At 38.9% G+C, this 23,789-nt stretch overlaps 1 protein-coding gene across 3 annotated transcripts in view; it reads left to right on the top strand.

Annotated features, from left to right (window-relative positions):
- Nucleotides 1–23,789, top strand: part of PPP2R5E (protein phosphatase 2 regulatory subunit B'epsilon) — a 79,659-nt gene that overhangs the window by 36,819 nt on the left and 19,051 nt on the right. For all 3 annotated transcript variants that reach the window (XM_065635169.1, XM_065635170.1, XM_065635168.1), the window contains exons 3-5: nt 8,411–8,607; nt 21,384–21,485; nt 23,556–23,648. In XM_065635169.1, the coding sequence (XP_065491241.1) occupies nt 8,411–8,607; nt 21,384–21,485; nt 23,556–23,648 (392 nt within the window). The remainder of the gene's footprint in view (nt 1–8,410; nt 8,608–21,383; nt 21,486–23,555; nt 23,649–23,789) is intronic.

Here is a 23,789-nt window from a genome sequence, read left to right as displayed (position 1 = left end):
AAAAGCAGCCTGAAGGACTGTTAGTGATTTGAAGGGAAAGGAAGGCGGCAGTAGGGTGACCCAGTGGAGCACTAAGTTACTCTTGTTTAGCTTTGCTCTGCATCTCTAATCGGAGAAATCGCTTGGAAAACTGATGTCTCTGTTTACATGATGTTCCTGTCTCTGGTCTTTGTGATGTGTTTTAGGGTAAAGCAGCTGAGCAAGTAGGTAAGTTTGGCTTATTTTGGATTTGCATTTGCTCTACTTGTAACTTTTGCTATTGAAACATCTGCGGAAAAGCCTCACTTTAATTCTGATGTACAGCAGCTCCTGGTAAGAGCTGAAAGGAACCAGTGGGAGGTTCAGCACTGGAGGCATTACCAGCTAGAACTGAGCAAAGGTGTAAGGAGTAACGCAGACTTACTACTCCTGGAGGCTCAAAAAAACCCAACTGCAAAGATTTTTTTCATCTAGACTCAGTCTTGTGTTTATGATGGAGCATGACGTTAAAATTCAGAGATCTTTCTGTTTGTGGATATTTTGATTTTTAGGCTTAAGGATGTTCTAACACAGCTCTGGGTGCTCCAAAGCATGAGCTGATTGTACTGGGTTTTAGTGTTGTCTCCCAGCATAGCATTGGGTTGGTTTTTTATACACCTAACTAAATTAACAGGTCAGTGCCTAAAAAAAAACCACCAACCAACCAACAAAAAACCCCCAACCAATCACAAATCCTGCAATTTGACTTATGCTTCTACAAATGTAGGAAGTAGCAGATGAACAGTTTATGTGTTTGATGGTTTTTATTTATTTATCTTTTATTATATATTTTTTAAGAACGTTAAAAATCCATCTCATTTTTTTCCCTTCCTCTTGGAGAAGACTTTGAAAAGCAACAATTTTTTAAAATATCTGCTGGTAGAAGATTAGGCTGAAGGTATGTAGCCAAGATATCCGCATAATTTCTTCACTACCTGAGGTTGCTGTTCTCGGGTGGCAGCAGCTCTGTGGTGACCTTTCAGCAAACCAGGGACTCCAGCTCTTTGGATTGAAGGTTGGCTGGTACTTTGAAAGCGCAATTCAGTCATAACCTACTTAAAACAACTCACATAATTTTTCTGAGCCAGGATAAAAGAAACATGAGTCAGTCCAGGAAAACTGGCCACAATAACTCTTAAGTGTTTCAGCAAAGTATTTTTGTCTTATTTTGGGATTTTATGCCACATGTTCGATTTAGGAAATTGAAGTAACATGTATGTGTATTTTTGCCAGCCTTTTTGTTTCCCTTAAAAAAATAAATTGCTAATAATTGTTTTTGAAATATTAGTAAAAATTTGGGAAGGAGAGGGAGAAAGCAACCTACAAAACCTGTGATCAGCATGGGGCTAAAAAATAAGTGTTAATTTGATGTCTAGGCAAACTCACCATAAATAATGTAATGGGATATATTAAAGATGTCACAGTGTCAGGAACTTCCAGATATGTAGCTGCTTAATCAAATCCAGCCCCTAACAACTAACTCATTCAGTCTTGTTTTGCTTAAACACTTTAAACTCCTATTTTTTTCCTTTTACAATATTCTGCTACTTTCATTGTGTTACCTATTCCCCAACCAGTTTTTTCTCCCTGTCTTTTCCAAGTCTTTTGCTCATGCTCTAACTCATTCTCTTTCTCTTGGTCTTTTAGTGCTTTTTAATGTTGTCATTTTGGTTGGAAGGGACCCTCAGGATCACCAAGTCCAACCATAACCCAACTCTAGCACTAAACCACTATGTACTACCAAATATCTTGTGAGTCTCTTTTTTTGTGGGACCTAGAGCAGCCACTGATATACCCAAATACCTTTTTAATCTTGTCTTCCATTAGTTGCTCATGATTTCTCACTGTCCACTATGTATTTCCTTGGTTGCTTATTATTATCTGAGATGTTTGATATACCTCTGTTTCACAGTGGACTCATCATGTTAGTGATGAGTAGGAGTACCCAACCTTGTAAAACTCAGGGCACCCTGGAAGGGTCACTTGAGGGTGACACACAACTGGTGCTAATTTGCACTAATACTGTCCTTTTGCAACAAGTATGGCTGTAATTGTATTTTGCTAAGGCTCATCAGTAGCTTTGACGACTAAACTTGTAATATTTGTCTTCTTCTAAGCTGAGAGATGTCGCCAGCACAGACACCATTGGTGTAGTCAGTGGTGGGATGAACAAATGTTGGTCCCAGATTAACAAAGCGTAGTTTAAAGGAATCTTTTCATGGAAACCGTGGCTGCCCTGGTGCCGGATTGAGCTGAATGGGGGAAATTGAGGAGGTTTAAGCTGTTGCGTGCACCATTCCTGCTGTGGAAGTAGGCAAAAAATGTAATTGTTTCATGAGCTTTAAAAGTATGTTTTTTAAAAATATGCTTTATTGAAATTCTTTTCATTGTCAGTTTGTTTTTAATTCTTGGTCTTGCAATGAAGAAGGTGGCAGCCCTCCATCCATGTGTTCTATGAAGGGGCTGGAGCTCCTTAGATTTTACATACGTGAGTAAAGGCAGAATTTTGATTAATATATTTAAAAGTATATCTATGCTATCAAATTTTGGCAGTGTATATGACTAAGAGTATATGACTATTAAGGAGTATCCCCCGTTGCTTATAATGCTACTCCATATGCACTCAAGGCACTCAAATGCTAGATCTACGCTGCTTTCAGACTACTCATCCCAGTAATTGATGTTTATTGAAAAACTATTAAGTGATTGGCGAGTATTAGGAAGCAGTGGAGGGATTTGCAGTATCCAGAGTCCCTGCAAAACTACCCAGGAGATTCCCACTTGGTGAGAACTTTTTAAGTTTGATCAGGGAGAGATTTGTGGTTAGAGAAATAATTCTCAATTTTGTGATTGATTATCTGAAGAGACGCTGATTATCAGGAAAAGTGGTGAAGTACGGCCTGTGTTACACTTCTAATTGTGCATTTAATACTATGTTAAATGTTGTGCTTTTCTTTTTGTGCATGTTCAAAGGTGAAAGCTTGAGTTTGTCGCACTGTGTTGATTGCTGTGTGAATAGTGTTGGTACTGGTTAGACTTTTTATATTTGGAACACAATGCCTAACTGCTGCCCTGCTGTATAATTATTAAGTGTAGAGAATGGGTTGGGAAGACAGCTTTGAAAAAAGCACCTATTAATAAATGAATGATTACTGACTTCACAAAGCATTCCTAATATTGACAGCCAGTCAGGAAAATTAAATGAATGCAATCAGGATAGTGATTACTTTTCTCAAGAAGTGTACGTAGGAGAGAGAGGGCAAACATTTGTACTTCTTGGCGTCTTAAGACCAATATCCTACTGTGAGAAGTGGCTTATAGAAATGTGGCTCATTATGTACTGGGGTATATGTACCCTGTTTCCCCGAAAATAACCCCTAGCATGATTTTTCAGGATTTTTGAGGATGCTTGAAATGTAAGCCCTCCTCCCAAAATAAGCCCTAGTTACAGTTCATTTTTAAAAAGTCAATTTAAATAGTGTCCAGGCAACTATACATGTAAAGAAAGGCATCTTTTGGAGAAAAAATTAATATAAGACCCTGTCTTATTTTCGGGAAAACAGGGTGCGACAGGACCTTGAGTTAGCGAAAGCTTTGAGCCGGGTGTCGCTAGACCTCCTCTTGAAGAGAACTTGTCAAAGAAGAACAAAAGGCTTTCAAATTCAAATTTGCAAGTCTTATTTGAATAAAAACTAGAAAGTTAGCTTCTTACAAAATAGAATCTTCACACAAACGTCATCTTCAAGCTAATGAATAACGGTAATGTATATACTGGGAGCAATAGCTGTTCTGAAGGCATTTCGATTTTAATTATTAATAAACGTTATGATAGTACATATGTGAGTGCAGGGTAGCATGGGTGAGCCTATCCTAGTTTTGCTTAGTATTTTATATGTAATATACATTATTTGTCTCCTTTTATTCTAATTCTAGGCTCTATGCTGTCTTGTGTCTGCAATCCTGTGACGTTTTCCTCACAGTTGCTGTGCTGATTTGAGCAGCTCAATCCCTCCCCATCTTCCCTTCTTCACTCCTGGCATTACACCCCTCATTGCAAAACTGCAGGCTGAAGGGAATCGGGGAGCTGGTCCAGGGGTTCAGTATCTCCCCATTTTTTGGCTTTTCACTACCACTGAGGGGACAACCATAGTCCAGTTCTCTGGGTGCAGTTTTACTGGTCTGATGCATAGTTTTAGTTTGCTCTGATTCAAGATCGGTTACTTTTAAATTGCTGTAATTAAAATATGAATGTAGTATAAACATGAATAGTTTTTATATATGTTAGAGACTTGCGGTGAAAGTATGTTATCAGGTGTTTATGTCTTTATTTGATGAAAGGATGCAGAAGGCAGAGACTGCAGGGATGACTGATGAGCAGGGATGGGCTGATTTGGTTAGTATTATTTTGGAAAAAGACTATTAAAAGAGAAACTGAATAGCTTCGGCCATTTTAGAATTAGGATTTCAGCCCTTCTAGTAACAATTGTTGGTCCATGTCTTAAAGAAAAATATTACAGTACTTCCTGTCATTTTTTCTGATAACTTTATAAAACATTCGATTTTGTTACAGGTTCCGATTCTATCTTGAATATCATTGTTGAGATGTATTACTACTTGCTTTCACTAAGCCAGTCTCCTTTCAATCTGTGAATACTCTGTGTGTTTCAAAAGCTTTGTACAGTTTTAAATAGCTAAAAAGAGAAAATTTACAAGTCTGAAAATCAACTCGTAGCAAAGACCTTCTGAAAATGAAGAAAGTTCTCACCGTCATCCAGATGGAAGTTTATCTTCTTTATCTTTTTGATTTTAATAAATGTATACTCTCCTGGACATTGGACATAAGTCATACATGCCACTTAGTAGTGTCATTTTGATTTTCTCTTATAGATGATTAAAGTGCTGTAGGTATTTACACAGATTCGTTAGAGCAGTTGCTCAATTTTTGAGTTGTTTCAGCTGAGGGTAGGTACAACAGTGATATTGCAGGTTATTAAGTTTTGGGACCTAAACATTTGGCTGCGCGTTAGCACAGGAGTAAAATGTTGCAAAATTCATTGAAAGCTCTGAGTGTCTGTTGAGAATAAAATTATTTGTTGTTTTTCATCAACTAACTGTGAAGGCCTGGAAGGAACTGTGTGTTTTATTTCAAGTCGCTGCATTAAGGAACTCGGTAGCTGTGTACCCCAAGTACCAGAGCGCCCCCTGCCCCAATATCGGCATGAGGGTGGCGGGGGAAAACACCTCAAAAAACCAAACCAACAAACAAAAAAACCCCCAAACAAACAAAAAAACCCCCAAACAAACAAAAACCACCAAAACAAAACGCAAACCAACTAACACCGTGGTCTCTGTGGGAAGGTTGCGAACACGGAATACCAATTTTATTGTTTTCTGCTGCCCTTTGCTTGTGCTGTACATGTGAAGATCACCTAAAATTTAAACTCATATATTTTTCTTCTTTGCAAGTAGAGAAACCCTAAGCATGTGGTGTTACCCTGTTCCTAATGCACCTTGAATTCCCAAGAACAATGAAAGATATTATTGCCTGAAACTTCTTGCAATTTTCTTTTGTAGCATGAATGGCAACTTGCTTAATAAAGAAACGCAGATATGACCACAACTGGGGCTTGGGGTTTTATTTAACAGGCTTTGGTGGTTTTGTTTGTTTTGTTATAGGTTTGTTGGGGGTTTGTTTTGGTTTTGTTTTGTGTTTTGTTTGGTTTTGTTTTGGATTTTTGTTGTTTTGTTGTTTGCCCCTATAGTTTGCATGGCTCATTGGCATAGTAATGCTGGCATGAAGTTCATGTAGTATTCTGCAGTGGTTTTTCCTGAGAAGAACTTAATTATATTTTTCATTTTGTTCCCACACCTCCAGATACTTAACTGGAGGAAAAAAGAAATGTTTATTATTTTAATGCTTTAGTAATTTTTAATTTTTTTATTTAATACTTGTCCTACCTTAAAATGAGTGTTATTTGGAGTAATTTGAGCCTGGTTATAACTTGCACTGAATTGTATCGTAATGGATTCCCATTTGATTTCAGCCTGTGTTTCTCTTTGACTGGGATGTCCTTGTTGGCCAAGCGTGCAGGCCGAGTAGAACAATGCATCCAAAACCTGTTATGTTTGTGCAGCATCATAGACTTTATTGATACCACTTACATGTCTTCAAGTTCTATGGGGAATTATAGATAGCAAAAGAAAGAGTGGAAGTGAGAATTAAACATAACATTCTTCGAAAGTAACCAGTTGCACTTTTATATCTTTTTTGTGTTTGTTTGCCTTCAGCTTATATTTACAGTCTGTCTTTAGGAAGAAATTGTTAATCAATTAATTGTTACTCGCTTGCTTACAACAGTGAATTCTGAAGTCCAATCTCCCTTTTTTTTAAAAAAAAAATTATTTGAAGGCAGGTAATTTGGAAAGCAGCCACAAGTATGTTGCTTCTCCAGGCCCTTTATCTCCTGCAACGCTGTAACCTTAGAAAGGTTGCTAACATTAGTGGTCATTTTTGTAACGGGCTAATGACTTTTTCTCAGCCCTTGGCTTATCTGAGGTTTCAGCATTCCTGCTGTGAGGCATCTGAACTCATATGAGACACCTGGTGACCTGATTTGGGGACCTCCAGGTGTTTGGGGGGACTGTCCTGCTTAGCTCTTCTTGTTGGGGTTCTGCAGGACCATGTTTCTTGCATCTTCTGTGCCTCAGATGAATAGAGTCTGTGGGAACATGGGGTGAATAATTATGATGATACAAAGTATGCGGTCACAACCACACCACTTCTTCTCCCCCTTAATTTGCTTTGGACACCGCTATTGTAGAGCTTACCCAAGCCTAATGAATAGGAGATCGGTGTGTGCTGCCCCTTACCATCAATTAAATGTTACCAAGATCTTGGTTGTTCTTGGTGGGACAAGGTTTGCAAACCTATTGAAAAGGTTGAATAGACTGTTCTACCTCACTATGTCAGGTCAGAAAGCACCTAATACCTTTATTTGTACTGTAATCCATAATTTTTCTTTTCAGTGTTTAAGCAATGAAGAGAGTTGATGTGAAGTGCCTCAGGGTCCTTGCATCTCTATCAGTACTTTTTAAAACTATGCAGCTCTACACTGTGACCTTGGAATATTTCATAGGTCTTTTGAGCTTGAAACCAGTAACTGTTATGTATATGGTTTAATTAAAACAGATTCATGGTACTTCATCCTTAAAAGTAGTATACAACTACTAACAGCTTCCAGTGTTTACCAGGTATTCCCTAACTTGACATAACTCTAGTGTCAGCAAGAAGAATTTCCATCTTAGGCTGGCTTTTTACTAGTATATCCAAGTTTTAAGAAATAAATAGCACAGGTCTGTGCTATTTAAATTTTTTCTGGTTGAAATCAGCAAATTTTTTTTCATTTACATGTTGTGTTGTAGCTTTGGAAGGTCATTTGCTGGATTCGGGTGCTGACAGACGTTTGTGCCTTTTAAAAAAAAAAAAGGCAGATCAAAATAAGTGAAGTGCCCTCTAGTCCGAGGGCATACTTTCAGAGTAAAAACGCATATTTTATTTCTGCAACTTTCTGCTGTTATTAGCCTCTTGTGTACATGACCATCCAAGGAAACTAAGCTTTCTGTGTACTCTTTTGATGCGCTTAGTAAACTAACAAACCACTAAGAAGTTGACATTCCTTTTATTCTTAAGTCTTTTATCTGCTGAGAATTAAGCAAAAGTAGTAAGTAGTACATTTTGCTTACTCTAGTGGTGAGGCACATACCGTTATTTTGTGGGAAAATGTTCCTATTAATGCATGTTATGTGTTCATAGCACAGCAAAAAATCCTCACTGTGTTTCAGTAAAATCGATTTTGCTACGGAAAGTGTAAACATGGAGGTAATGATTGAATCTGAAAACTTGTTTGCAGAATTATAGTCTTGCTGTGTATTTTTATACATATTCATGTGTATTCATATAGAGTTGTAAATGATGCAGTGTTTTTAGAAATATAAATTAATCAAGCTTGATCTGTTTGACAGTACTTCCATTCTTCTTTGGAGTGTAAGTTAACGATGGTGAATGTCAGCCTCCCATTAAAGGAGCGGTATATTGTAGAATTAAGTATTGAATGCTGTTGTGTTTTTAGCCACCACTTCAGCCTGGACTTTTTGGTGAACTGTATTTTCTTAATGGTGGGTGATGATTAAATTACTCCTACAAGATGTTGTGCAAGATCTCAAACACACAAGAGTAATAAGATTCCTATAAGGGGGTTGTTTGTTAATCTGAGCTCTTTTTTTACAAAAATTATATGAATGCTGCTTTCCTTTGAAATTGATCTTCAAAAAGAAATCCTGTTTTGTATAATAAGATGCCAGACTCACAAAGATTTCCTTTCTTGTTCCACAGACGTTTCATCTTCAGAGCAGCCTGAACTGTTCCTAAAGAAACTTCAACAGTGCTGTGTCATTTTTGACTTCATGGACACGCTTTCAGACCTTAAAATGAAAGAATACAAGCGCTCCACTCTTAATGAACTGGTGGACTACATTACAATAAGCAGAGGCTGTTTGACAGAGCAGACTTACCCTGAAGTAGTTAGGATGGTGAGTTCCTTCTTTCTCATGGTCTCTTTAAATCCACTTGCAATTCCAGTTACACATCGTGGGCGAAATTGAACCCTGGAGTAGGTGGATTAAATGAGGCCTTTGGTTTGTGTTTTCTGCTAGACGTCACTTGGGGATAATTCTCCAAAGACAAAAATATTAATTTTTGTATATGCTTAATTAAAGTCAAGTAGATGATGATTATTATAGTGTCACAAATGTATGAAAGGAAACCTGGTTTGTTTCCTGATAAAATCAGAGTCACTCACATTCCCCCCCACCTACCCTCCCTCGCCCCCCCAGTATAAATAATGGAATAATTTTTGCAAGTTTCTTATCTTTTTTGGAACTTTATCCAACCTCTTGAGTGTGTACTTTAGGTGGAGATAGCTTAAAGTATGCATGGATAATGATTTTGAAATAATAAATGCTAAAAATGTTGTATGGGACCAGCGTGAAAATTTCCTGGTTGTATTATATGGATTCATAGCAGCTGCCATTAGAATGAGCAAGATTACTCAACAATAAAGCCATACCTTGTATATATAAATGGTTAAATAATAGTGTTTTCAATGTAAAAATGGAAACAGTACCAGATGCTCGCTATATGGTGAAGAACGTTCATTGCGATTGGCAAAATCAATCACTGCTTTAAAATGTGTATTCTGTGCTACCATACGGAACCCTTATAACGTGTTACCTCAATGAGAAGGCAATTAGTTAAATATAGATTTGGTGATGTTGGTTTCCTAATGGTTCTGTGTGATCATGGATTCCACTGGCTGTGTGCTGGAAGAACAGAAACATGAATACATTTTACATTGCATTATATATGCTCCTTATTTCTTTTCTGACACACATATATGTTGTGTTTCTTGTCTATAATACTTAAAAATAACTGCAGATTGTGACAGAATCATCAAGCAGTTAATAGTGAAGAAAAAAAACAGAATTAAGAGTACATGGAAAAATCTTAATGTGGCTTCTTTGTGTGTAAGCATTGTCACAAAGCCTATAATTATGTGATCAGATTTGTCCCCTTCTCCCCTGCCTTCCCTTTCTCCCTTCTGTACAGGACCAATCTTGTGAATGAGCTGCTTTTCAGTCTGTTGCGTGATTTGTTCAGCATGTGGTCTAACGCACCATTCAAATACCACTCTGAATACAGAATTACTAGTTCTTTGCTGAATTCTTCTGCTGCTGCTGCACTGTAGCATCTAAATGCTTTGCAAATGTTAGTTTAATCTTACTTATATCCCTTGGGACAAGCAAGTTATATCATACCCTTTTTATAGACAGGACGCTGATGCACAGATAACTTCAATAAAATTGGGTACTTTTTCCTGTGTGTGGAAGATGCCTCCAAACTCACCTCCTGGGAGAATTTGGCAATTTTTTTAAGCGTTTCTGTTATTGAAGTTATATTCTCGCATTGACTTTGGTTATAGTTGTTTACTGCAGCAACATTTGTAGAATAAAGCTTCTGCAAGTTAATGTTGTCTTAGGTTGGGCCCCAAGAAGCAGGAGTTTGATCTGTAACTGCTCATAAAGTTCAATTTGAATCATAAATCATAACCTATGAAGCAAATCCCCTTTGCCAGCATGTCCAACTGTCCCTGCAGTCACTGATGTTGATTTACAAAAATCTTTTTATCTTAAAGAAATGAGACCTTGCCTAAATAGTTTGAAAAGCATGTTTTTAAATAATTTTCTTAAATATAACTATGATATGGAGGTGTCATTGGAAGCAAAGATTCAGTGTGAATTTTTCCAGTGGATTTCATGGATGTTTTTGATGGAAAACCGTTCTATCTTCTTTTCTCCGGTATTCTCCTGACCCTTTCATTGCAATCACACCCTTCTTCATCTTCCTTTTTTGTCCCTTGCTTTTGGGCTCCAGTGTGGAACTCCAGCTGCGTTTTCTCTTCAGTGCCAGGGCACTTAAGCAGAGGAGGAGTGAGAATATCCTCAAGCCCTGCATCTGGTTACTTAGTGGCCCCTGACTGCCCAAACCTGGACTTTTTAAAAAATAAAAAGATGCCTGAGTAATTAAGGAAGTGGGCATGGTTTGATTTCCACCCCCGCCCCCCCCCAAGATTTTTGTGAGAAAGTTGTAATATTTACATTTTACAAGAAACTCTTACACTGCAAAAGACACATGTACTTTGAGGAAGGTGTAAAGTGTTGGAAAGCTGGAGTTCTCTAATTGTGCCTGTTGCAGCCAGCTGTGTTCATGGTACGTGTGCTCTCGGAAAACCACTTTGATGGTTGTATTCTATGTGAGCAGGATGCTGTGCTCTGGTATTGAATTTGTGTGGGTGGATCCATGACACATGCATGACCGATTTCTGTTGATCATCCCAACAGAATCACAGAGTGGTTGGGGTTGGAAGGGACCTCTGGAGATCATCCAGTCCAACCCACCTGCTAAAGCAGGTTCACCAGAGCAGATTGCACAGCAATGTGTCCAGGTGGGTTTTGAATGTCTCCAGAGAAGGAGACTCCAGAACCTCTCTGGGCAGCCTGTTCCAGGGCTCTGGCACCTCACAGCAAAGAAGTTTCTCCTCATATTCAGATGGAACCTCCTTTGCTTCAGTCTGTGCCCGTTGCCCCTCATCCTGTCATTGGGCACCACTGAAAGGTGTCTGGTCCCATCCACTTGACACCCACCCTTGAGATATTTATAAACATTGATGAGATCCCCTCTCAGCTTCTCTTCTCCAGGCTGAACAGACAAATGCTAATGCAGTGTTTCTACTAAACCACGTCATGAGAGCTTTTGTGCATTGGAGATGTTTTGTGTTTTACAGGTAGGGTATCTGGTAAAACGCTATTTTTCTTCCTGGTCTTTGCCTATAAAAGCAAGACTTCACCATCACTTCTGATGACAGTTATATAGTCTTCTCATATAGACTTCTAATATTATATAAGTTTTCAGCACATATTGCCTGGTGAAGAGACATCATTAGTCACTTTGTCCTTAGCCTGTTGGTTAGTGTAACTTGTTCTTTGCAATAAGTGCATGTTCTTGTTTCAAGCGAAATTGTGCTCATTGTCGTAGACTGAGGTAGACTTAACTAAACACAGTTGACTTGATGCAACTGCCACCTTCATCTGCTTTTGAGAATTTTCATTTAGATCTCCAACTGTGTTCGCAAAGGAGTTGTCACGTTGACAATCTCTGACCTGTCATGATAGTGAAGAAAACAACAGCATCTATGTCCTGACCAAATTAGTGTCCCCATTGACTGCTTGTCACAATTGTCATGGAGTGCTTTGATTGAAAGAATCAGTATCTTAAAACTGATCAAAGTGGAGCACAAGTGTTCTTTGTCCCTTTGAAAATTCTCCTCCCTGATACGTTTACTGTTTATGGATCCAGGAATTAGTATTTCCTGCTTGGCCTTTTGGGACTACTGTAATTTGGAGGTGGGGGGAAGTATTGTAAACAGGGGAAAAAGAAAGAAGCTGGTTTGTGAGTTTTGGCATCACTTAAGAGCAGAAAAAAAGGCGTAGCAGTCTGAAGCCGATATTTTAAAAGTTACTAGTATTTATAAAGAAGGATTAATGGCTGAAGTGCTTTCTTAATTATCTGAAGTGTCAAGCAAAGTACTATCTGTGGAAGAACCTTTTTTGTTTTAAAGTTTTATAACATATATTTTTATTAGTGTTCTCTGTTCAGGGCCCAAAATGAGTTTGCTTTTACTGATAGATAGATAGATAGATAGATAGATAGATAGATAGATAGATAAAGGTTGCCTGTAAAATTCTTCAGAAACTCTGAGATTTTTAATTACTTCTAAAATGTGGTGGTGTAATGATGTAAGGGTTTAAAAACCAGTCATTTGTGGTAGCAAACATAATAGCTCCTGGATATATTTACTGCCAGTCATCCTAAATTCATGCCATTAAATCCTGAATCCCGAACCATAATATCACATTTTCATCTTGTTCTCTTGAGTTTATGATGCTGTATGTAGCTAAATTTGAAATCACTTGGCTATTTGTCAACCTGCATGCGTGTCTGCCTCTTCGAACCACTCTCTTTAGCTTGATTATTGGTTATTTTAAAAAATAAAAGAAAATAGAACTTACTGATGGCCAGCAAGACAAGCTTGCGGTGGCCTCGTCACTGTCATCAGTGTCAGCGGATGGGAAGAGCAGCTGGGATTTGTGTTAATGGCCAGAAGCTGGACAGATTTATTCAGGAGGGTATTGCTCCGTGCGCTTCCCCCGCAGTTTGATGTGTTGTTCAGAAGGGCATCTGACGTTCTTTTGAATGAGGCTGGTCTTAGGAAAAAAAGGCCCTTGCCAATTAGACCACACTCTGCCAAGAAGGAAATGCCAGTAATGTGACTTTATGAGCCAATAATTGGACACTTAATCTGGAATTTGTTCCTGTCTGAGCAAAATGTGGAGGCTTAAACTAATGAGGCTGATTTTGCTGGTAGATTAAGCAATGGTAGTTGAGTGAAATAAATGTTTGTTATTATCCGTGGTATCCTAAAGGGTGTATGTAGTTGAGCTTTTGTGTTTCCTGGGTATTAAGACATAGATTGAGGAAGCTAATTTCTTTCATTTAAAAAATTGGATGGGAAAAATTGACAAGCTGTTAAACTGAGAAATCTGGATGAATCTCTTTGGTGAGCAACATTTCAGCTCTTCTACTTGCTGCTTCTAAAATTGCAAACCCAACCCCTGACATTTACCACGATGTTTAGGCAACATCTGTGGATGGTTGTCAGCCCATAAGAAACGGCTAATGAAACCTTTTGAGATTATACCTTCTTTTGAATGGAATAACATTACTTTGGTCATCTCTCTTGTAAGTGCAGAAATGCCTTTGGCCTCTTGTTGCTGTCTATATCTTTTCTGTAATGACAAATCAAGCAAAATAAAACTGTGATCTCTGTAGCCAAAATGAAACGTCATATTAAATGTCTTGTGGCTCAGAAGCTGTGTTGAGCAACACAGTGAAAGAAGCTTGGTTAAATGAATACCCAAAGAAATACAAAAAATTGCATTTGAAAGGTCAGATTCTGATTTTGATTTTTTTTCCTGACATAAATCTAGAGGGATTGCATTCCTTTTACTATAGGTTTGTCTCAACAGATGTGAGAGCAGAGTCTGATCAGGAGTTTGTTTATGACAGACCTTTTAAATATAAAGAATATCTTGTTAAGCCGTGAGTTTTTTAGCATGTTCAGGAAGCTATTTTTAGGACGTTTGCTAGCTGTTAGACTTTATAGGTATTACGAATTTATTTTCTATAGCTTTAGCTATAGCTTATGACTAAGTATGCCACCCTGCTTGCTAAGTGTTCATCCTGTTTAGAGTTTTCCATGTTAAAATGTTCTTGGATAGATGTTTTTATGCAAATGTACCTATATTCAGTCTTACATTTTTGATTTAGCAAAAACCCTGTGCATATGTTCCTGTTGGTTCTTGTATTATATTTAAAAATATAATACTGAATGTCATTTTGAGTTTAAGAGAAATAAACGAAGTCATATACTCTTACAAGAATTGACAGATTATGTCTCATTTCTAATACAAATTTTATGTAATGTCAGGAATTCTGTAAAATATTAGGAATTAATAATCCTTAGCACTTAACTTGAATCAGTAGAAGTTGAACAGATTGTTTTGAAACCATCTGAAGTGCTGAAAGGAAGATGTGGTGTCCTTTGACCCCCCCAAATGGATTTGGATTAGAAATTATCATGTAGGTTCAGCCATGATGGAGCAAGCATGCTATCAAACTTTAAAAAAAAAAAAAAGGTAAAAAAATCACATTGTATTTTACATTCTGTTCTTGTTTCTTTAATGTGAAGGTTATCGATTCTGTAGAAGAAAAGAATGTAACTTCGGTTTCTTTTATGCATGATTTCCAAAATTCCTCTGTTAGATGCTTTTTATTTATTCATATTTTTTATACACCTGGTTTGTAAAAAACCCACAATGCTTATTAAAAGAAGAGGCTCCGATGTTCTGTACTCCTCTCAAAAAATCAGTTGGAGGCAGCTCCTCTTGCAGTAGTTGTCCCTAATAATTTTGCCCGACAGTATGTAATTACATTTACCCGCATCCATTATTCCTTCTGTTGGTTGCATAGGCCTTTCATTTGACAGACTTTATCTGCATAATAGTACACTGACTAGGTCTAAAGCAAAAAACCAAACCGGTAAAACATTTTTATTCCAAGAATTACTTGTGTCGACTGTAGCTTTTTTTTTTTTTTTTTAAAGCGTCCTATTTTGGCTGTGTCATCTTCTTAACTACCTTATGAGGGTTGTGTCTGTAGATAAGCACAATGTGACTCTTCTGGGCAGTTGTTTTCTTGGGTTTTGAATTTTTTGTGTTGCTCCTCAGTTTGGAGTCTGAAGCAGTATGAGTTTTGGATTGCTGTCTGGAGTTCGCGTTCATGGACTTGCAGGCTCTCCCATCATCTAGTGCCTGCCGTAGAGATGAGAAGCTCTTGCTGTCCAAGATACCCAAGTTACCGCTGTGATTTTTTTAGGTTGTATTGTATAGATTTAGGTGGGCACACATGTAATAAATAACTGTTCTGCTGGATCATCTCAAAACATAGTTACGTGGAGATGGCGATGAACAGGGTTGTTCCTAGTAGGATACCCTGTATAGTTCAGGTCTAGGTGACCTCGGGTAGGATTTCAGAGCTCCAGGTTCCAGCAGCAGAAGGTGCACCCAGGGGTGCTGCTTGGGGATGGGTTTGTGCTGGTCCTTCTGACTCAAGTGTGAGTGTCCTCTTGAAGTGGGTCTCCTGTTTGTTCTCACTCCACTTTGACGCTTGTGATTGAGAAGTCTTAGGGTGTGTAAATTCAGTTCCTTCTGGACAAAATGTCTACTCCAGGAGGGTACCTCATGCTTTTCAACTTGCTAATGGGCTTCAATCCAAGAAATCACAAGAAAGAACCTTCTCCCTGCAAATATAGATAGGCTAGACATTGCACTTGGAATCATAGAATCACAGAATAGTTTGGGTTGGAAGGGACCTTCAAAGCTCATCCAGTGCCACCCCTACCATGAGCAGGGACATCTGCAGCAGCTCAGGTTGCTCAGAGCCCCGTCCAGCCTGGCCTGGGATGTCTCCAGGGATGGGGCATCCACCACCTCTCTGGGCAACCTGGGCCAGTGTTTCACCACCCTCAGTGTCAAAAATTTCTTCCTCATGTCCAGCCTGAACCTCCCCTCCTTTACTTTAAAATCATCACCCCTTGTCCTATCGCAACAGACCCCATCTTTCTTATTGGCTCCTTTTAAGTACTGAAAGGCCGCAATACGGTCTCCTTGGAGGCTCCTCCAGGCTGAACTCCCCAACTTTCTCAGCCTGTCCTCCCAGCAGAGCTGTTCCAGCCTCGGATCATTTCTGTGGCCCCTCTGGCCCCTCTCCAACAGGTCCATGTCTGTCCTGTGCTGAGGGCACCAGAGCTGGATGTGGAACTACAGGTGGGGTCTCCCCAGAGCGGAGCAGAGGGGCAGAATCACCTCCCTCACTTGAACTCCGACTCTTTAGTTCTACAAACTTGCCTCTGTTGCGTTTTTCTGCCAACAGCAGCACAGCCTACGGATCTCAGTTCTGCTTCTTGCTCATCCCTATGGATGGAAGCTGCTACCACCGCTGAAGCAGGTGAAGTAAGCTAACAAGTTTAGGAGCCCTGATCTAGAGCTAAATTCTTGCAGGTTATTGATTGAAATTTTTAGAAGACTTAAAGGTCAAGAGAAGATGAGAAGCACTGTTTTTTCCCCCCACCCTGTGATCTGGGTTATGTTGACTGTGTTCACAGTCCAAGGTAGTTCATTTTAATGCAGCCAAGTCAAAAGTAAAGCAACTAAGCAAAAAGAAGGTGTATAATATTAAGCCCTTAAAGACTGTATTCAGGGAAGGAGTGGTGCAGAAAAGGATCTGAGCATTGTGGATTACCTTCATGAGTATCTTAATATGAGTTTCTGGTACAGCGCACTGTCCAAATAAGTGAATGTTCCTAAATTAAAATAGCGATTTGCAGAAAAGAAGAGGGAGATGGTCTGGCTTTTAATGCGTACCCCGGTACACTTGGCTTGCACAGGTGGGAGCTCAAAGGAAGGAAGCAAAAATAATTGCGGGGTTAAAACCAAAGAAACCAACAACAGTCTGGGTTCAGAAGCTCTCTCGATTTAGCAGCACAGAGGTTGAAAAGTGTTACGTCTATATAAAAACTATATATAAATAGATACATACTGCTTATGCAAATACATATACACAGATCTACAAGAGATCTGCTGGTTTAACAAGAACCAACAGGGAATCAGGCAGATTCAACCTTGAAATCAGAAGCAGTGCTGTAGTTAAATTAGTAGTAAAACTTTAGAAGAGAGCTGGTGGAACCATTTGTAATCTTTTAAGAGAAAATTGGAGATTACTTATTGTAAGATGTCCTTTAGTCAAACTTCTGGGAACAATTCAATGGGTTATATAGAGAGTTTATAGCTGAGTGACTGCACAAGTTACTTCAGGCTCTAAAATATGTAAATCCGTAAACAATATTTAAAAAAGCAGATATGCAGATATATTTCAGAAGGACAAGTTGAGTACCTGTTCCAGGGACCGTTGTTGTCTCCCAGTTAGCATGGCTTTATGTTATGGCTTAATAACATTTTAAAGTTGCTGTATGTATGTTGTTTAAATTAATAAGTATGGGCAGTAGTTTAAACATTGTGTATGCAGAGATACTCGGTTTCAATTTCATATGTACATGAAGTTTATTTGGATGGTTCCACATATTTGTAATAGAACAGGTGTTCCCTGTGAGTTAATTGGTTATTCACTTCTCCTGTTTTTATATAGCTAATATATTAAGCTTCCCTGCATGTATGTTTGTTTTCATTTCAGGCTCCATTCAGGAAAACTATTACTAATAAAAACCTTTGTTTCAGACAGCACAGAGTAGGAGTGCTGAACTGAAATTGAATTTGTGAAATGATTCTGTTACAGCATTGTCATAGCGCTCCAATGAGGGACAAAGAGAGTTCTTCCCAAAACACTATTCCTGACTTCAGAATTAATCCTCGTAGCACTTTGTTTTCTAAAAGTTATTTCAAATATAGATGTGGTGGTAAAGCTTTCTTGAAGCTCGTTACTTTTAACTGTGTTTTCATAGTTTCCTAGTTCTGCATTGCCAGGCATCGCTCAGCAGATCTGTTCAGAACTTGCAGCTCATTCTTTGTGGGGGTATCAGAGCAGCCTTCCCTGTCTTCTTGTTTGTTTTTAATGAATTGGCATCGGCTTGTAATTGCCCGGAAGAGGTTTTATCTTGCTTCTGGTCAGAGTTGTGCCTGACTGACACACTGACATGGAGCTTAGAGGTTTCTGGGCATCTCCAATAAAAAAAATTATCATTTCAGCATTTCCAACTTGATCTTGGAAATTTTAGATTCAGTGCCTATGGGTAGATTTTACTGATTGGTTAAATTGGTTTCTAGCACTTGAGTGTTCAAATTCCACGTGGTGGGGGAGCAGCGATGGACTTTTCTACACCCACACACCTTTGGTGTGTGCTTGTGAAAGGGACAGCGTGCAGGTGTCTTTGAGGATGTAATAGGGGAGATCTCTCATGATACAACTTTCTCGAATATTAGAGTTCTGGTTTGCTTTACAAAAATATCATCTGGCCTTGGCGGTGTTCCGAGTCAGTGGAAGAGGGAAGTCAGGAGTGATCAATAGTCATTTGTGTTGGCTATGGGAGTGGAACCATCAGGGACTGGAGCAGCAGGCTGGCAGGGGTGTCCTTTGGCTTGATGATCCAACAGAGGTCAGAAGAGAAATGATTCAGCTGTCCAGCTGAAGGAATTTTGGCATGCTGCTCAGCCCCAGGAGGAAATACTAAATAGCTACCTTATGCCTATCTGAGAAAAAGTATTCTTTCCAGATTTGATGTGGCGTATTCCCATCTTTGTGTGGTGGCTGTCAGAGTCTCTAACGTACAGCTGGGCAGTCCATGCATGGAAGATCTTGTTGCCTTTGGTTTTCCCTTAGAGGCTCATAACCATTAGCCACCCATGGGCTACTGATTTAGATAAACACGCTATGAATTGACACTGCATGTAAATGAGCTATCGTGCTGCGTTGTGGTGATTAATGTAACTGTAATGGCACGCATTATCTTTTAAAATTATGATAACCTGGGGAAATCATTTAAAGATAACCTGCTCTGTCTGTTCTTCTCAGGAGAATATCTACATTTTGGCTCCATGTAGCTTATCTTTATTCCTAATGCAAAAAAAGAAAATTAAAGAGAGCAGACTGTATACTAGAACGATATTCTAACTTGCATTGCATTTATTCACGCATGTTAATTGTCTTGTGCAAAAAAACCTGCTTTTGAGTTGCTGTGAGACTGGTCTTTTTTAATAGGCACTCTCCAGAAATCGTACTGGGTTTGTTACAAGCTCAAGATTTGGGTGTCAGTGCTGACACTTAACTAATTGTTGCTGAACCCTTCACACTTCTGTCATGCTGTTAAGGCCCTGGCACTAACTGCTTGAGGCTTGGTTTGACTTAATTTAAATCTTGAAGGAATTTGTCTTAGTTTAGCTTTTCATTCTGAGAGCATGTACTTTTCCGTGTAGGTTTTGCTTGTGCCATAATTCAATATTTGTTCTAGTTTCTAAACACAACAGCCGATGAATACTTATGTTTTCTCTGATCTGTTGGTACAAGTTTCAGTTCTTTATGTATGGTTAAATTTGCAGGAAAATTCCTTTCTTCTTTCAAAGGAAGTTTAAAGCAGGAAAAAAAAAATAGCCGCGAAATGCCTTTGGTTTTGGTAGTTCCCTGGTTTGGTCCAAATCCTGAGAAAGCTGGGATTTTCAAATGTGAAGCATTAACCAAAAATGCTTCAGTAAGTATCGGAGAATCCCAGATGTTTGGATCCAACGCACCAATGGGTTCATTTCCCCCTTTTACCTGGGATTCCTTTGGGCTGTCTACCCTTTTTTGCTCTGCTCTTTAATACGGAAGCTACTCTGTCCTGCTAATTCTGATCCCTTCCCTCCTCTCCCTGCTTTTTGATATCAGGGCTAGTAGGAGGAGCAGCTCAGGAATCCTTGAGGAAAGGCAAACTACAACATGTGTGTGTTCCTGGAACAGTTATTTGACTTCTCCTCGTGCAACTCGACAAGTCTTTCCATGGCGGGGCTCTTGGGAGAAGTGAATGAGTCGAGGGGGAGGATGGAGAAGGGAGAAAAAGAAATGTCCTAATGAATGTTGGTGATTGCTTGGCAGGAATGCATCCGAGGCAGGCAGAGTTCTGTGTCTGTCTGTGTATCTATCAGGCTGCAATAGGTGCTGTAGCTGATAAGGCTGAAAACCTGAGACTGACATGTAGAGCGAAGGCTTCTGTAGCAGTGGGTTTTACTGGAACTGTAGTGAATTACACCCTCTTGCGGCAAGAAGGAAAAAGTCCAAGCAGAAACTCGTGTGATGTGATCTCTTTCTTTACTTGTGCTCACTGGTTTGTCTTACTTCTCCTTCTCTGTCTTTCCCTCGTGTTCAGTGAATATTCCTCACTACCGTGAACCACATGCGTTTTCCTACAGTTTTCTGTTGGTTCATCTTTCTGTTCGTGCAGTACCTGAAACTGTTCTGTTCGTCTTGCAAAATCTAAAACTTCACTTGATTTCCGCCTGATGTTATCAGTATTTTAAACTCTGGGCTTTAAAGTGCTCTTTCTTACTAAGTTGCTAACATATTGAAAATACGCCTTATGGACAAACTTTAAAACTTTTACAGGAGTAAAAGGCTGAAAAAATAAGTAAGGATGTTGAAGAACACAGTAGTTTTGTTTTTACAATAGCCTAGTTTGTCTGAACTACTATGAAGGGGTCATGTATGGGTGGGATTAGGAGATAACATGCTGCTTTTCCCAGCTGTTTGATTAACCAGCTTAGAGATGGGTCAAACGCAGTAACAGAGTGCAAAGAAGGCCCAGCATTGCCTTCAAAGTGCAGAAAAGGCCCTACAGCATGTTTTCAGTTTATCAGATTTGCTGCATAATGAGCTGTACACTCCATTCAGCATTATAATTAACCCAGGAAAGCACTCTGCTTCAGTCGTTGCTGATAGCATGAATCTCACAAAGCCAAGCAGTCTCAGCAAAATACCTCTAAATAAGATTAAGCAAAGCGAACCAACCATGAAATAAAAAGTAGGCTAAACGTGGAGCAAATACTATTTGCTGCTTGCATTTAGTACCAAGTTCTGTTCTTGGCACAAGGTGTCCAGGCATATAATGTGTGAATAGCGCTGGCAACTCTTAACAAGTGCCAACAGATGAGACCTTAAGCAGGTAATATTAATGTTTTCCCTGTGCAAAAGAAAATAACCAGGCGTTGTATGAATACACTGCTAAATGCATGTTGATGGCATTTCCCACAACTCCTAAGCAGTTGTGGCTCCCAGTGGGACTGGGAATTACATGTTGGTGGGCTCATCTGGAATGTGGTGGCCAGAAATGGTGGCAGACTGGGTAACGCTGGGATATCAGTGGAAAGAAGAAACAAAAAGACCTGGCGAAGGGGAAAGCCAAGGCTGGTGGCAGGTTTGTAAAGTGACATGTTCCTTAGACCTGTGCTCTCGCTAAAGAACTTTGTGGGGCAGCAGGCAAAAGGAATATTAGTTATGTGGTGGAGGACAGAGTTGGTATAGACGTGCAGAGTCCTGAAACAGAGTACCTATTTCAAAAACAGATCTCATCATTTGTTCTTTCACTTTTCAGGTATCTTGCAATATCTTCAGAACTCTCCCACCTAGTGACAGCAATGAATTTGATCCAGAAGAAGATGAGCCCACCTTGGAGGCATCGTGGCCACATTTACAGGTTTTTGATCATTGTCTTATAAAAATGCTTCTCAGTGCTTAATGTATCTAATAATTTTCTGAGGTTTTTGTAACCTGTGGGTCAGAACTAGCCCTGGAGACACTGACATTTATGAATGTTGTTCATGGCAATAATATAGTACCTACAAAGAAGGGAGAGTACTTTGTGAAACTTGCAAAATGTTAAAGATTTCTTTCAAAATTGTATTGATGGTGTCCCTCAAATTTCCTGTTTTCTTTCATTGATTTAAAAATTATTTCGTTTCCACACTGTTCGGATGCACAAGTGTTTCCCAGCAACTTCAGCAAGCGCATCATGGAGATGACACTGCCAGCAGTTTTGCTTTGCCAAGGGTAGTTAATTTTCATACAAAAGTACAGAGGTGTTGGCAGTTGATCAGAAAAATGAATGGGAAACTACATCCCTTTCTACGTCTTCCTCTCTGGGGGTCGAGGTTTGGTTGCAGGCATTTGTAGCAGGATGCATGGTCACCGTGTATCGTCCCTCCCTCTGCACCTCAAGTGTCAACGCAAGGTGTTTTGAACAAAGAACAAAGTAATTTTGGATAAAGCATCATTGATGCTAATGCCATAAATTCCTTTATAGAAAATATAGATTCGAGTCCTGTCTGTATGAGTCAGGACAATGACTTACACCACGAGTAAATTTAGAAGCTGCTTGCACGAGTAACAGTTTGTGGACTCTGGGAGTTCCTGTGAGCAAAGGAGCACAGTTGATCTCAGGTTGAAATGAGGATTTTATTTGACAGTTGCACGTACAGTCCTTCCTTGCCTGTGAGCAGTTTGGTTCACTCTTTTGTGCTTTCAGACTTAGAATCTGTTGAAATGTAGGTTTCATCCCTCATTTATATTTAAATTTCACAGAAAATAAGAATCTTAAAAGCTTCAAGGCAGCTCTGAACAGCTCTGCCTGCCTGGAAACAGCACAAGCATACACGTCTGTTATGTTCATTGACACTAGTTTTATAAGTCATGATTTACATGGAAATGATGGAATTTCTTAGCCAGTGGATGATTTACCATTGTCAGGAAGAAAGGCGCTGAAGTATTTGTCAGGAGTTGATGGAACTGATTTCCTGATGATTTAATATTCGTTATGTAAGCTGTCGCTTTTTCCATGTCATAGTTCTAAACCTCTCTCCCCCTTTTTGATTTCCTATTGTTTCCTTTTAGAAGTCAGAGAACGCTGACATAAAGCAGCAGCAGTATTGCAGAATACTAGTGTTTGCATGGAAAAGTTTAAAATTATTTTAAAATGTAATTTTTAGCTTCCTTTCTGCTTCCAGTATATCAATATTCACACTCACTGAAGTCAGAAAGGAAAAAGTTTTCAGTGGCTGCTCTTCTTGAAAAGGTTCAGCAAAGCGAATTGCTGGCTGGTGGCTCATCGAATCAGGGATATGTCAGAGCTGCTGTCTTACCCCTTTGCCTGGTTTTTATACTCTTCTTTTTCTTCACTACATGAAAAGTCTGTTGCTGTCCCACTGAATAGTTTAGGCAGAGATGGAATTGCATGAAAATAAGCAGGTTTTCTCCAACCCCGAGGCTAATCTTTGCAGTAAGTTAGGAACTTCTGAATAAATTCCAGTTTATATTCTTCTTCTGTGTTTCAAGTTGCAGTAGAATGCTACTCTAAGCAGTTTCTAATTTAATTTAAATATTTCCAACTGTTTCACCAGCCCTTTCAGAATTGTAATGTCTGTATTTGATGTGACTTCAGCAGTTCAGAGGGCACTCTAAATGTGCTTTCCAATTACTCGTTGAAGCTTTACAAGATGATAATAAGCATTACAAGATGGCAGTGTCTGTTCTTGGTGATGAAATGTCTTTGACTGGAGTTAAATAAACAAAACTGACTTCAAAAGGTCATGTAATTAATTCTAAATCTAAGGTAGCAATTTGATAAAGGAGAAGAGTCTTTTTCATCTTTTTAACCTTTTGCTCTGTGGAAAAATAAGTATTTTCCAGCAAAAAGGATTTAGGGAAATACTTAAAAATATTAAGAGTAATCAAGCCATAAACTAAACTTTTTTTTTCCCCCCTTCTGCAGCTTGTATATGAGTTTTTCATACGATTTTTGGAAAGCCAAGAATTTCAGCCCAGCATTGCCAAAAAGTACATAGATCAGAAATTTGTATTGCAGGTAAGCTGAACTGTTTTCTTTAAGACTTTGTTTTGCTTTTGAAAAAATTTCCTTTAAAAAAATTTTGTTTAGAATCTGAAAGTGTAACTTTATTTGCAGCAGAAAAAGGCTAAACGAACATATACAATGAAAGTTTCCAAC

The sequence above is a fragment of the Caloenas nicobarica genome, chromosome 5 (assembly GCF_036013445.1).
Source record: "Caloenas nicobarica isolate bCalNic1 chromosome 5, bCalNic1.hap1, whole genome shotgun sequence".
Lineage (NCBI taxonomy): Eukaryota > Metazoa > Chordata > Aves > Columbiformes > Columbidae > Caloenas > Caloenas nicobarica.
This window is presented reverse-complemented; position numbering and strand designations above follow the sequence as displayed.